Genomic DNA, 14,553 nt, shown 5'->3' with positions numbered 1-14,553 from the left:
CAATTCATCGCTAGCTGCTTTACTGAAGCACAGTCACTCGAGGGTCTGAAAAGTTGCTGAACACAGAGACAAAACCTTAAGTTGTTATGTTGGCAACACTGATTCCAGCTGCTGTCTCTTTAAGGCCCTGTTAACGCGACAACTTTTCATCTGAAAACGCTAAAAATCTACATTTACACTGAAACCCTGCAGTGAGCATGTCAGGCCTGTAGGTGGCGCTATAACTGTATCGTCCTGAAGCAGCTTTTGGTAGATCTCCTCTGAAGTAGAGTTGGGCCGATCATCTGGTGTGTTGGTGAATGCTCAGTTAAAATGTGGAGCAACAGATGCTCATTTAGTTAAAGACAGTCACAGATTCAGCAGATTGAGCAGCACAAGATCAACACAGGAGATCACCACCATCCTAACAACGGGACTGAAAACGCCGGCTTACTGTTTACACGGCAACGGTGTCGGCAGCGTTTCAGAAAAATCCCACTCTGAGGTCGTTTTCAAAAGCTTACGTTTTAGGTCGGCTGAAACGCAAGAAAACTTTTGTGTTTCGCTCTAAAACCGTTGTCGTGTAAACGTCCCCTAATGCTTCCCACTCCAGAAACCCCATTCTTTCTGATTGGCCGGCTCTGTCCAATCAGACCTTGGTGTTTGCTGCTCTCTCCTCCAACGACTCATGACCTCATCATCTCAACAAGTTGTAGGATCTCTAGCTACAAAGCGTTCTGATCAGTTTACGGACGGAATCAGGTCCAACGTACAAACGTTAGGTCAAAAATCTGACTCCCACCTCTTCAGGATTACATTCTTGCAATTACACTGCAAAAAACTGAAATCTTATCAAGTGTTTTTGTCTTATTTTCATTAAAAAAAATGTCTTTTTAGACTCAATCTGAGCCACATTCACCTGAGCAGTCAACAGAAAAGTCCAGTTCAAGAGAAAAGTTTCTTGTATTGAGACATTTTTCTGGTTTTAAGCAAAATCTTTAACATGTTTCTCTTGATTTATTTGCAGATTTTGTTTTTACTTGTTACAGTAATTCAGACCTCATTTTGTCTTTAAATAACTTGAAATCAGACACTTTTCCTGGACTGGTCAGGTGAATGTGACTCAGATTGAGTCTAAAAAGACATTTTCTACTGAAAATTAAACAAAAACACTTGATAAGATTTAATTTTTTGCAGTGAGGAGCACAGACTGGACAATCCTTGTCACACTGTAAAAAAAACTGAAATCTTATCAAGCGTTTTTTTCCTTATTTTCAGTAGAAAATGTCTTTTTAGACTCAATCTGAGCCACGTTCACCTGACCAGTCCAGAAAAACGTCTTATTTCAAGTTATTTAAAGAAAAATTGAGGTCTGAATTTCTGTAACAAGTTAACAAAAATCTTCCAGTGAAACAAGAGAAACGTTTCTTGAATTAAGACATTTTTCTAGTCTTAAGAAAAATTTTGAGCAAATTTTTTTTGTTCCATTGGCAGATTTTTTTTTTCTTAAAATGAGACAAAAACACTATAAGAGTTCAGTTTTTTTGCAGTGCACCGGTCTCTTAAGAAATAAACCAAACTGTTTTTATTGAATCAATTAATTAATTCCCAATTGTAATTTTTTTCTTCTTTTCCTATTTTTCTCTTATTCCTCTTTTGCTAACGCGATATATAAATATATAAAAATTATATATATATATATATATATATATATATATATATATATATATTTATATATATATATATATATTTTTATATTTATATATATATATATATATATATATATATTTTATAATATATTTTTATATTTATATATATATATATATATATATATATATATATATATATATATAAATTTATTTATTTTTTTTACTTTTTTTGTTTAACTGGATTTTATTTGTTTGAAAGGGCTCTGTGGGTTTTATTGGCCCCTCCTGCACATTTACTGATTTTACTGTTTGTTGATTTGTTCAGTTTTGTTTTGTTTTATTCTTTGACTAAATCATTATGTATATATTTTATTTCTTATAAGTGCCATAAATGAAATAAAAAATAATATGTAGAGCTTTGTAAATCTTCAGGTTTAGTTTGAACATCCAGCTTAGTCTCTTTATATCCTTGATTAAAGCCATGAAAAAGAAAGCGTACCCCCTCTTTAAACTCTGATTCTGCCTCATTATCAAAGACTGATCAGATGAAGCTGGTATAAACAACCATTAAAAGTTAGAGTCGAGGTAAACTTCCAGAGACCGTCTTCCTCTGACGCTGATGAAGTCTGAAATGATTAAATTAAACGGCGCCGACATAAAAATGTCTGACTCAGCGTTTGGTGAGAAGCATTTCTGCAGCGCTGGTTAAGCTTTAACACAGATCGATACCACAAACTCTGCTAAATCAGCACCAGGAGACAGGATCTGAAAAACCAGGACTCACCGTGGACCTGGTTGATCTCCGAGTTCTGGGACAGGATCTCGTCGGCCAGTTTCTGCGCCGTGGGCAGCACCTCGGTGTGATGGACCGTGATCAGGTACTGGACGAACTTCTGCAGCTGATCTCTGTTCATCTGGAAGAGAGTTTCTGAGATGGGCAGGCGGAGTTTGACCTGCTCGGGCTTCCGTACTCGGTACAGGGAGAGCGCCACCACGTGGGCGCAGTAGAAGATGTCTTTGTTCCCGCAGCTGCAGGTGACCGCCGTGATCTTACAGCGGTCGAAGCTCACGCTCACGTTGCAGAGGAGCTCGGGCTCCGAGGACGTCGCTGGTTCCCGGACCGTGCCGCTGAGATGAAACCCTGGAAGAGACGCAGAGGAGAGTTAGTGATGTCATCAGCATGAAATCATCAGCGTGACACCATCAATGTGAAGCCGTCAGTGTAAAACCTTCAGCATGAAACCATCAGAGTATAACCGTGAGCATGACGCCATCAGCGTGAAGCCTTAAGCGCAACGCTGACAGCGTGAAGCCGTCAGCATGAAACCGTTAACATGATATCAGTGTGATGCCGTCAGCATTAAACCATCAGCGTGACGCCATTAGTGTAAAACCATCAGTGTGATGCCATCAGCGTGAAACTGTCAGTGTGACGCCATCAGCGTGAAACCGTCAGCGTCACGCCATCAGCTTGACGCCATCAGCGTGAAACCGTCAGCGTTAAACCATCAGTGTGAAACCGTCAGCGTTAAACCATCAGTGTGACGCCATCAGCGTTAAACCATCAGTGTGAAACTGTCAGCGTTAAACCATCAGTGTGACGCCATCAGCGTTAAACCATCAGCGTGAAACTGTCAGCGTTAAACCATCAGTGTGAAACCGTCAGCGTTAAACCATCAGTGTGACGCCATCAGTGGGAAACCGTCAGCGTCACGCCATCAGCTTGACGCCATCAGTGGGAAACTGTCAGTGTGATGCCATCAGCGTGACGCCATCAGTGTGACGCCATCAGTGTGACGCCATCAGCGTGACGCCATCAGCATGACGCCATGAGTGGGAAACCGTTGGCGTGACGCCATCAGTGTGAAACCATCAGCGTGACGCCATCAGCGTGACGCCATCAGCGTGAAACCGTCAGTGCGAAGCCATCAGCGTGAAACTGTCAGCGTGACGCCATCCGTGTAAAACCGTCAGCGTGACGCCATCCGTGTAAAACCGTCAGCGTGACGCCATCCGTGTAAAACCGTCAGCGTGACGCCATCCGTGTAAAACCGTCAGCGTGACGCCATCAGCGTGATGCCATTAGCGTGATGCTGTCAGCGTGACGCCATCAGCTTGACGCCGTCAGCGTGACGCCATCAGCGTGACGCCATCAGTGGGAAACTGTCAGCGTGAAACCATCAGCATGACGTCGCCAGCGTGGAGCCGCCAGCGTGATGTCGTCAGCGTGATGTCGTCAGCGTGATGCCTTCATTGCGATCCTGTAAGTGTGACGCCATCAGGGTGACGACTTTAGAGCTCACAGAAAAAACAGAAACAATCTTTGTCTGCGTTTTCCTCTGACAGACTCTGGGACGAGGGCTAAGACCCCAAACATTCTCATTTCCTTTTCATTTCCCTTCCACAACACCTCCAGAGTTTACCCTCCACCCTCTGACGGAGACGCCGGATCACGTCTCCTCGGGCAGAGAGCGCCGATTGTTGGCTGAACCTATGGCCTCCAAACAGATCAGACCTACAGACCTCTGCGAGCGTAAACACTGAGGTCGATTCAGCGTCAGCCTCAGCTTTCACATACTTCTGCAGATCTCTGACAGGAAGACGGAGCAGAGGACGTTCAGCTGTGAGAAGGAGGAGGAGCGTTTTTAAACAGCTGCATGTAGGAGGCTCAGACCACGCCGCGTCAAACCCCGCAGACTGATATGACTACTCAGCAAAAAGCTGACGTGCTGAGACTTTTCTGTAATGACGACGTGTTCGCAGAGTGAGTGAAAAGTCGTTTCTGACTGGGTCAGAGGTGGAAGGGTGTGAAGTCGGAGGAAGAAGTGATTCAGACGGAAAGAAACGTATTTAAAGTTTGTGCTCTTTCATTTTCACAGACAGAAACAGAAACACTCAGTTCTTTATTCCTGTAAACGGAGCAACAAATCGTGAAATTTGACTAAATTATGACTGAAAACTAAAATTATATCCAAGCTTTTTGCAAAAAGACCAGAAACCATGAACAAATCTGGTTTCCTGAGCTCATGCGGTGACTTCTACTACAGAGTCAGGTCTGTTTTTAAATCTTGAATTTAATCTTTGGAAATAAGATCAACAAGACAGAAAAAAAACGACGCGTCAGTTTTTACTGCTGCTCTACAGACACACAAACACACATTCAGCCACACAGCTCCACATCCTGTGTTTTTATAACACACACACACACACACACACTCACACACTGACAGAAAAATGCAGGGTGTTCTCCAGCCCTGCCCCAGTCACGCCTGGCCCACAGCTGAACCACTGACGTAACAAAGAGAGTGACTCCAGGAGGAGGAGGAGGAGGAGGGGGAGGAGGAGGAGGCGGCTGGAAAAATCAGTATGCTCTCAGCTGACTGTGTGTGTGTGTAAGTGTGTGTGAGTGTGTGTGAGTGTGTGTGCTTGGCGGCGAGCCAAAGCCCTGAGCTCAGCATTCTGTAATTCACTTCCTCTCTCTGTCTGCTTCACAGCTTGCATAATACATCTCTGAGCAGAGCATGGAAACCAAACTTAACTCCTTCAGCCCCGACGGTGAACCGTAAACACCAGCTCCAACAGCTGATCTCAGAGGTTTCAGGAGAGTTTTTACTAAAAACAAAGAAGATTTTTATTCTTTAAACGAGCCTCTGAAAGAAAACTGATCCCTGATTAAATCATGATTCATGTTCATTAACCACCACAGACTGTACGTAAGGATGGATGACAGAGCAGCATCCTGGAGGTGAAGCCAAACTGTCAGAGCTCCCCCTGCTGGCTGACAGCGGTATGCAGCAAAACCAAGGCATTAACTCACCCCATGTACACAGACTCCGAGCAGGGTCTACAACCTTTACTTTCACTTAAGCCTTTTTGCCTCAGCTCACCTGGATTAAATTCATTTCAGAGACACAAAATCTGGTTTATCTTCACAGTAAACAATGTATAGAATCCCACACATAAGAAAAATCTAGTAAATAAATATCTGTTTTTTGGAATTTATTAAATTGTATGTGTGATATCTTAGTTTGTTATTCTAAGTTAATTTTTTTGGGGAAAAAAGACACAATTTCAAAAATTGCAAGAATTTAAAAATAAAACTTGTAATTTCAAAAATTTCTCTTTATTGAGTTTCATGAACTTGCAAAAATGTATGCAATAAATCAAATTTGCCAAATTTTTTAAATAGAAAAATTGGCAAATATTTCATTTTTTTTTAATAAAATTTGCAAAAATGTCAGAGAAATGAAATTAATGAATTATGCAAAATATGTTTTTAAAAACAAAATTTGGAAAAATAAATTTGATTAAAAAAAATATTTTTAAAAAATTGAATTTTTTTTTTTTTTTTTTATCATTTCTTAATTTTGGAAAGATTACTTGAATCTGATCATGTTTATTAATCAAAAAAAAAAATTTAAAAAATTTGCAAAAATGTCAGAAAAATGAAATTAATGAAATACGCACAATACATTTTTTTTAAAACAAAATTTGAAAAAAAATAATTTGATTAAAAAATGTGTTTAAAAACTTGCAAAAATTGAAAAAAAAGTGTTTTTTTTTAATTTGTTATTATTTCTTAATTTTGGAAATATTACTTGAATCTGATCATGTTTATTGATCAAAAAGATAAATTTTGAAAATTTGCAAAAAATTAAAATAATATATAAATTTGAAAAAAAAAAATCTTTAAACTTGCAAAAATTAAAATAAAAATCGAAATTTGAAAAAAATAATCCAAAAATTTGCAATAATTTCTTTATTTTGGAAAAAATACTTTAATGTGACTATGTATATTGATCATATCACCTAGCTTTGTAATTTTATCCTGTTTGCTAATGTCTTGGCACATATTAAGCACATAATAAGCTACAAGGAGTCACTGCAAAGGAGTCAAAGACCTCTGACCCCCCAGCCTCCATCATTTGGTGCATGTACTCCCCTTTTCCCTACTCCCTCTACTTCCTGTCTGCCTTTACTGTCACTTCCTGTCCACAGCTACATGTTAGCCTCCATCAAGGGGACATCAGAGCCTCACAAAAGGTAAAAGATGGAGGTTTGTCATCCAGAATTTAATAGAGCCAACAGCTGGAGCAATACGATTCATAGCTTTGTTTAGCTTAGCTTAGCTTAGCTTAATTTAGCTAAGCACAAAGATTTGTAATAGGGAAAGAAGCAGGAGAACATCACTGCACAACTTCTGATTTTTACAGGCTAACCAGTTGCAAGTTAAAGAGGGGTTATTGTGCTTTTAAATTTTTTTTTTTTTTTTTGCTTAACAAACCCTCTTCCATCTGATTGGCCAGCGCTTTGGAGGCCTGTCAGAGGCGGAGCTTCGTGGACAGACTCTGATGTTTGAAGCCCGCCTCTCTAATGTGTCTTATGAAGATCTCGTGCTACATTCTACCATAAAATATAAACATGGGACAGCTGAATACCCCCTCTTTAACTTAGATTAGCTTAGCATGAATAATGTAAAAAGGTAGAAAAAAAACATGCAAGTGGGGCTAAGCTAACTGCCCCCAGCACAGGCTTCAGATCCCAATCTCCTTACCCCACTCTTAGTGAAAATAAACCAATAAGCATATTTTCTTCATCCAGATTAGGTTTGCGTTGGATTAAACAATCGATCGTGACATGTTGTGTTACTCTGTCCCTCCTCTAGGGGGCGTTGGTGTGTGTGTAATCTATAAGTCTTATTGTGCTGACTGAAATCTGACAAAATAGGATTAAAGAGCCTCGGTGGCTTAATCCTGTGTCACAACAATCCCACCTTCAGTGTGTCAGAGTGTGACGATGTTGGATTACACCAGGTGGAGAAAACATCAACCAGGCTGTAAATTTAATTTCACATCAGCATCTATCTCTGCCGTCCTTCCTGGAAAACGACTCTGGTGGTTTAATCCGACTTTTGGGACGTGCAGATACCCTGAATACCCTCGCCTGGAAACCGAGCTTTAACACTTCACTCCCAATTAAACCCCAGGTAGTCGACTTAAGCCGTCTCTGAAGGATTCAGGGAGGAGGCTGTCTCAGCGAGGGGAGTGGGGGTGAAGGGGAGGGGGTGTTTTTGTGGTTAGAAAACAAGGCCAGGACGTTAGCCTGTGAAAGAGCGGCTCCCTGCAGGGTTCATCCTGAGGAGAGCTCCACGCTGAAGGGTGTGAGCTGCACTGCTGAGTGAGGCTCACGCTGTGGTTACAGGGGGTCATCCTCAGCTATCAGGCTAAAGGCTTCATTAGGCAGGACTCAAACAAAAAAACAACAAAAACAACAAGAACACAGGCCTGTTTAACCTCCTCCTGGAGGGCGTTCCTCTAAAACTACAGCTGAGTTCACACAAACATCAACGTCCTGAAAATGCTCAAAATTTCCTGAGATCAGGAGCGTGTGAGAACGGAAACAGTCAAACAGCTTTATCACAATGTTTCTACAGGACAGGTGCTTACCTGAGACGAAACTTCATAAATGGTGAATTAAATTTTTGTCTCTGTTCTTGCTCCCTGCTCTTCCACATGCCCATGAGCAGCAACCATACTTTTATGAGAGCCATTTTACCTCAGCTCAGCTAGATTAAAGTCATGAAGGAGCCAAAATATCTGGTTTATCTTCACAATAAAGACAAAAAAGTGAATATAATTCAACACATGGTAAAAATCTATTAAATAATTATCTTAACCAGGAGTTTGTGGTGTTTATAAAATTGTACCTGTGATGTTTTTGTTTTTCATTTTTAATGAATTTGCAAATATTTTTAAAAACAAGAGAAAAATTGTATCATCACAAATTTCATAAATTTGCGCAATTTATGAAATTTCAATAAGTTGCAAAAATTCCAGAAATGTTGTACTTAAAAAAATCACAAAAACTTAAAAAAAAATGAATTTTATTTTAGATTTGAAAAAATGTCAAAAAATTGAATTTTAAAAAAATTGCATTTTAGAAAAAAAAAAATCTCATCTAATACTGAAATGTTAAAACTACCCTGAAGATTTTGAACATTTTTGCCATTTAAATAATTTTAACGATGAAAGTACTGTCTTAATTTGTCCTGGTTATGAATTTAACATGTGATATCTTTGTTTTTTATTTGAAATAAATTTGCAAATATTTCCAAAAAAAGAAAAAAAGGTATTATCACACATATTATCATTTTGAAAGAATTATGAAATTTCAATTTAAAAAAGTTCCTAAAATTTTGACGTATAAAAAAGGAATTTTTATTCTAAATTTTGAAAAATGTCAAAAAATTAGAATTCAAAAAGTTTGCTGAATTTAAAAAAATGTAAAATCTCATAAAATACTGGAATTTTAAAACTACATTTCATATGCAAAAAATCCCCAAATTTTTAAATCAAAAATGCAAAACCTTAAAAATTCAAAATTTTTATTCTAAATCTGAAAAGAGAAATTGAAAATATTGGAATTAAAGATTTTTGCAAAATTAAAAAAAAAAAAGAAAATCTCACAAAATACTGAAATGTTAAAACTATGTTAAATTTTGAGCAATTCTGCAATTTAAAAAATAATGATTAAAAAAATAAGAATTAATCCATTTTCAATAATTTAATTAATTGTAAAATTATTTTAATTTTGAGAACGTATAACGATTATATTTATCAACTATATTTCTTTAAATCCATCCACACAGAATTAAAATCTGTATTTTCTTCCAGATTAGTCTTTTTGTAGATGTAGTTATCTTCCCAGGGCTGTAAAACTTGAGGTTAGCCACAGGTGCATGGAAAGTTGGTGGGCTGGTCCCCTTTCGCTAATAAGTAAAACTCTCACTGAATGTCCCCCAGGTATAACTAAAGTATTTTTGATCCTGGTTTCATGAGCACACGTGAAAAGCTGAGACAGGCTGAGCAGCAGCAGAGAGCACCAGGGTCCAGACCAGAGCAGGAGCATCAGTGAGAGTCCATCTGAGCTGCAGACTTGAATCCAGCAGTAAAACCTGAAACCTGAGCCTCTCTGGGTTTAATCACCGGTCTCTCCTCGAGCAGCCTGACACAGGTCCGCTCAGGCGTGTGAGAGCCGCTCAGCCGAGGTGTGCTCTCCCTGAGAACTCCTGATGACAATGGGGGAGCTAATCTCTGGCCCCGTGGAGAGGCAGAGCCACCTCTGGGGCTACAGGAAGGAGAAGTAAACAACCAATCAATACTCATGGAGCGCTGATAACCATCTGTCCTTAACGCCGCGCTCAGATCAGCTTCTCATCACGCTCACTGAACTTTACGATGCTGTTAGGCAGGCTGGGAACAAGACGAGTCTGAACGGCCCACCGTGTTTGCACTGGTTCAGTGTCCTGTTCCCTTTCCTGACCAATCAGACCAACACCTTCTGATTTTTCACACCCGGCTGCAAGACGACCAAACAGACAGTCTGATCGAAGAATCAAAGAATTAAAGATGGAGGCTGTCTTTAACGCTTTTATCCTAAACAGCAAATGTCATGTCGTGAGCTTGAGAAGTCGCTTAATTCCCCGGTAACTCTCCTGCAGTGTTGTGGTCGTGGACAGGAAGCTCGGAGAGGGGTCAGCTGAGTTCAGGAGCCCACAGCGAGCACAGCGAAGTGTCAGGGGACGCGTGTGTTGAACTGTAGGAGCCTGAAGATGCTCCTCCATGTGAGTTGAGAATGAGGTCAATGAGGGCGACGGCTAACTAGGTCAACCTGTGCCCCTCGTACGGCAGCGCCAGCAGCTCCTTAAGGTTACAGCGCGCTGATCAATACTAACACATGTGTGGGTGATAATTCAGACATTTCTGCTCCTTCCTCCAGCTCAGCTCCCAATGAGCGGGTCTGAAAATGTCTCACAGAAACCTCTATGTACAGAAACACTCCTGATCCCAGCAGCGTACAGTTTCTCCATCCAAGCGTCTCCGCTCATGGTCGTCTGAGGTTTCACAACAAGCTGCTGCAGGAGCATTAGAGGATTTCCCCCTCCCCTGACTCTCAGTGTTTAAGAGCATTTGTTGGAGAGCTCAGAGAGAAGTCATCTCTGTGTGTGTGTGTGTGTGTGTGTGTGTGTGTGTGTGTGTGTGTGTGTGTGTGTGTGTGTGTGTGTGTGTGTGTGTGTGTGTGTGTGTGTGTGTGTGTGTGTGTGTGTGTGTGTCCTCTGAGGACCATCAGCGGGGTCGACCAGAGCCTCTCCACTCCAAAAGCTTTTATTCCCCTTCCTGAGATACAGCCGGTGGGCACACAGAGGTCCTCACAGAGGTCCTCACAGAGGTCCTCACGGAGGTCCAGAGAGCGGCACGGCTGCTAACCGGATCAGGATCCATAAAGACATCAGCAAAACAAATCAGTCAGTGTTTGTTTACATGTTTATCTGATTCTGCATTAAATGTTGTTCTACGTTTGACCTCGTATGAAACATGGATGAACCGATCCAACCTTTCTGGTCTCGATACAAAAACCTGGACTTTGGGTATCGACCAATACTGATCTGACACCAGTATAAAATAATTACAAAAATATAATAATTATAATTTTAAAAAATCAAATTAATTACTTATTAATTAATTCAATTAATTATTAATTAAATTAATTAATTAAATAATAAAATAATTACAAAATTTGCTGTTTTGTTGTACCTGTTGCTATAACATATAGAGTTCTATTCTATTCTAATTACAATATTATATTATAACGTATCATATTATATTAAATTAAATTAGTTTATATTATATTTTGTTATATTATATTAAATTAAATTATTTTGTATTATAACATATATATATATATATATATATATATATATATATATATATATATATATATATATATATATATATATATATATATATGCGTGTGTGTATGTAAAAACCCATACAAATATAGATAGATAGATAGATAGATAGATAGATAGATAGATAGATAGATAGATAGATAGATAGATAGATAGATAGATAGATAGATAGATAGATAGATATGCATCCATGTCTTTATTAATACATATATATTTCAAAGTTTAGCTTACCATATTTTTATTTGTCAATCAACAATGAAGAAGGGGTGGAAATCAATAAGTTTTACTTCCTTTCACCCATTTTTGGAAATGTAAAAAATGTTTAATCATTTTTAGACCAATATTGCGATTTAGCAAACAATTTTTTTAGGGGGATGTTTATCTTCTGCATTGTTCACTAAACACAAGTTCTTGTGCATCCTATAGTATAACTGACACAACAAAAGATACTGTTAACATGTAAACAAGTCTTTTTTTCATTTCCCTCCAGGTCTGTGTACATGAAACTTTTATTTTGTTTTCTAATTTCAGCCTTTGTGATTTCAAAATTGCATTGTATAACATCGCAATGTCGGTTTAAAGTCAATTAATAGTTCAGCCCTAACTATTAGTGTTTAAATCTTACACCCTGTAGACTAAATCAGAGTTTAGCCTTAATGTCAAGTTCAGACCTTGATCCTGATACCCGATCCAGCTTTGAGGGGCTGATACCAGGTACCAGGATCAGGTCGGTGCATCCCTGATATAAACTAACAAAGCTCAGAGTTCAAACTAAAGTGTGCAAATTTTCAAACAGCTAAATATTTGAATGTTGTAGAAATTCCTGAATCTGCAAAGTGAAAAAAAAAACAGCTCAGTGAAATGATGATGTCATCACATCCTAAGATGTTAATGACTCAATGATGGGGCCTCAAACACCAAGGTCTGCAGCTCCTGAGCTCTGTCGAGGTGCCCTTGAGCAAACTACGTAGACTGTAAATTGGACAGGCTTCCAGACAGCTGGCCAATCAAAGGGAAGGGGGTTTGTGGAGCAGGGGGCCTTAAAGAGACAGTAGCTAAAAACACCTGTGTGAGAAAAATCTGGATTTTTTCAGCTGACCATCCTGAAAATCTACAACAAGGGCAGCAGAGAGAATGAAGACTAAAAAAAAGCACAACACCCCTCTTTAAAATAGGGAACCAGGGTGTAGTTAGCTTAGCATCGCAACAGGAAACAGATGGACAGAGCTGCTGTAGCAAACTGATAGTATCTGTGAGCAGCTTCCTGAACTCTGTGACTCCACTCGCTGAGGAAAGTGAGTCAGGAGGTCAGATCATGAGGAAAGTTGTGAAAACCTTTGACCGTCGCTTGTTTCCAGCTATCAGCTGTGCTAGCATATAGCTTCAGCTCACAGCGTGGTAGAGATCGACCTGAGCACGGAGAGAAACAAGCTTTCAGAATAAGAGCGTACATGTTTAGACTCCTACATGATGATAACCAAATAAAAACATTTCCCCCTGACTGCAGGACGCGCTGACAAAGAGCAGTTTGTTCCTTCTCGCAGGTTTACACACGGTCTGTTGTGTTCTTATCTTCTTACGGCCATAAACCGCGGAGGAGGCGTTCGGCTATAAAATGTTAAACTGTCGGGACAAACCGCACAAAACAACCCTGCAAGAAACACGGCCTGCATCTGTCAAAACACACACACACACTGCTCACACACACACACACACACACACACCTGCTGCAGGCTACGGCTAAAACCAACAAGCGCTCCCCTTCAGCTGCAGCAGCGTGACCTCCGACCTTTGAACCGACAGCAGGCAGTTTGACACGGCGAGTGCGTGGGTTAAATGTCAGAGCGTGATCGTGGTGGAAATGCTGCTGAAGCAAAGTGAAAAAAAATATGAAGTCACACTTCTGGAGGTTCAGAGGCACATGTCCTGACCTCGCTAGCCTCAGGTCGTCGGCGGGGAAAGGATCCAGCTGTCAGTGAGCGTGAGTTTATAAAACAGAAACGATGTCAGAGTGAGAGCTAACGGGGAACTCTGAATGTGGACTCTGAGCGTCAAAACCTCAATTTCTGTTCTTCAATGTGGCGTGAATGAAGCTGATGTTATCAGACTGACCTGTTCCTGTTTGTTCTCATCCAACCGCTCAGTTTATTCAAACTAGTTTATTTATTTAACCAGAGTGATGTCCTGTTTTCATGACGTCCCTCTGCACTGAAAAATGAATTCTTATCAAGCGTTGGTCTGATTTTCAGTAGAAAGACTAAATCTGAGCCACATTACCCTGACCAGTCCAGAAAAAGGTTTGATTTCAAGTCATTTACTGAAAAAAAAGAGGTCTGAATTGCTGTAAGTTTAAAACATCTTCCAACAGAAGAAGAGAAAATTATTCTAGTTTTAAGAAAAATTTGAGAATTTTTCTTCTTATTCTGTTGGCAGATTTATTTTTTACTTCCTTTTGGTTCCTTTGGTATTAAAAGCTTGACAAAGGGAGGGTCACAGAAACTTATACTTGATTTGAAACCTTAAAGGGATAGTTCAGATTTTTGAATGTTATCATCCAGCCACAGTGGACGCCGGGCAGCTCGGTCACTTTAATGATAAACTGTGGAAAGAAACGGATCACAAACGAAGCAAAAGTCTGTCACATAATTTGTCTTAACTTTCAGAAACCCCAAACCAATGAGCCTTTAAAGTTTGGGGTTAAGAGGTAGGGATGGTACTGACGTCGGTACTTTCAAATTCTGTCTGTTGAACCAGTTCAGGTAAAATCAAATGGTACCATTAGGGTTGGGTACCTTTCACATCTGAAATGATACAGTACTGATGCCTGGTACCTGGCAATTGGTACCTGTACTCAACGGTACCTATTTTCGTATGGTGTAAGGAAGCTGTCTAAAAGAACGTATGCGTAATTGATGATTCGTATTTTTAATTTCACAAAAATCTGCTGTCATATACGTAAGTCTGTGAAACTGGGTTCAGGTTACAGTTGTTTTTATACGAGCACAAAGTCTTATGAATACAACTCAACTTTCTACGACTACGAATTCTTCCCTACGAATACGAATCCAAGATTACGAGTACAAATCGAAAAAGTGCTGAATTTTCTCCAACCGCGCATGCCCAAGCCTCAGAGGTCAACATGGAGCCGAATACGGACGGAGACAGCCTCCCAGGTGC

General features: G+C 39.8%; 1 protein-coding gene across 1 annotated transcript in view; it reads right to left on the bottom strand.

The window, feature by feature from the left end:
- Positions 1-14,553, bottom strand: part of LOC141805708 (zinc finger SWIM domain-containing protein 6-like) — a 50,007-nt gene that overhangs the window by 16,345 nt on the left and 19,109 nt on the right. Inside the window, exon 2 of the mRNA XM_074690885.1 lies at positions 2,413-2,769. Coding sequence (XP_074546986.1) covers positions 2,413-2,769 — 357 coding nt within the window. The remainder of the gene's footprint in view (positions 1-2,412; positions 2,770-14,553) is intronic.

Source organism: Halichoeres trimaculatus, unplaced genomic scaffold (assembly GCF_033239565.1).
Source record: "Halichoeres trimaculatus isolate MK-OKI-2021-1 unplaced genomic scaffold, fHalTri1.1 fHalTri1_scaffold_16, whole genome shotgun sequence".
NCBI classification, from domain to species: Eukaryota; Metazoa; Chordata; class Actinopteri; order Labriformes; family Labridae; genus Halichoeres; species Halichoeres trimaculatus.
This window is presented reverse-complemented; position numbering and strand designations above follow the sequence as displayed.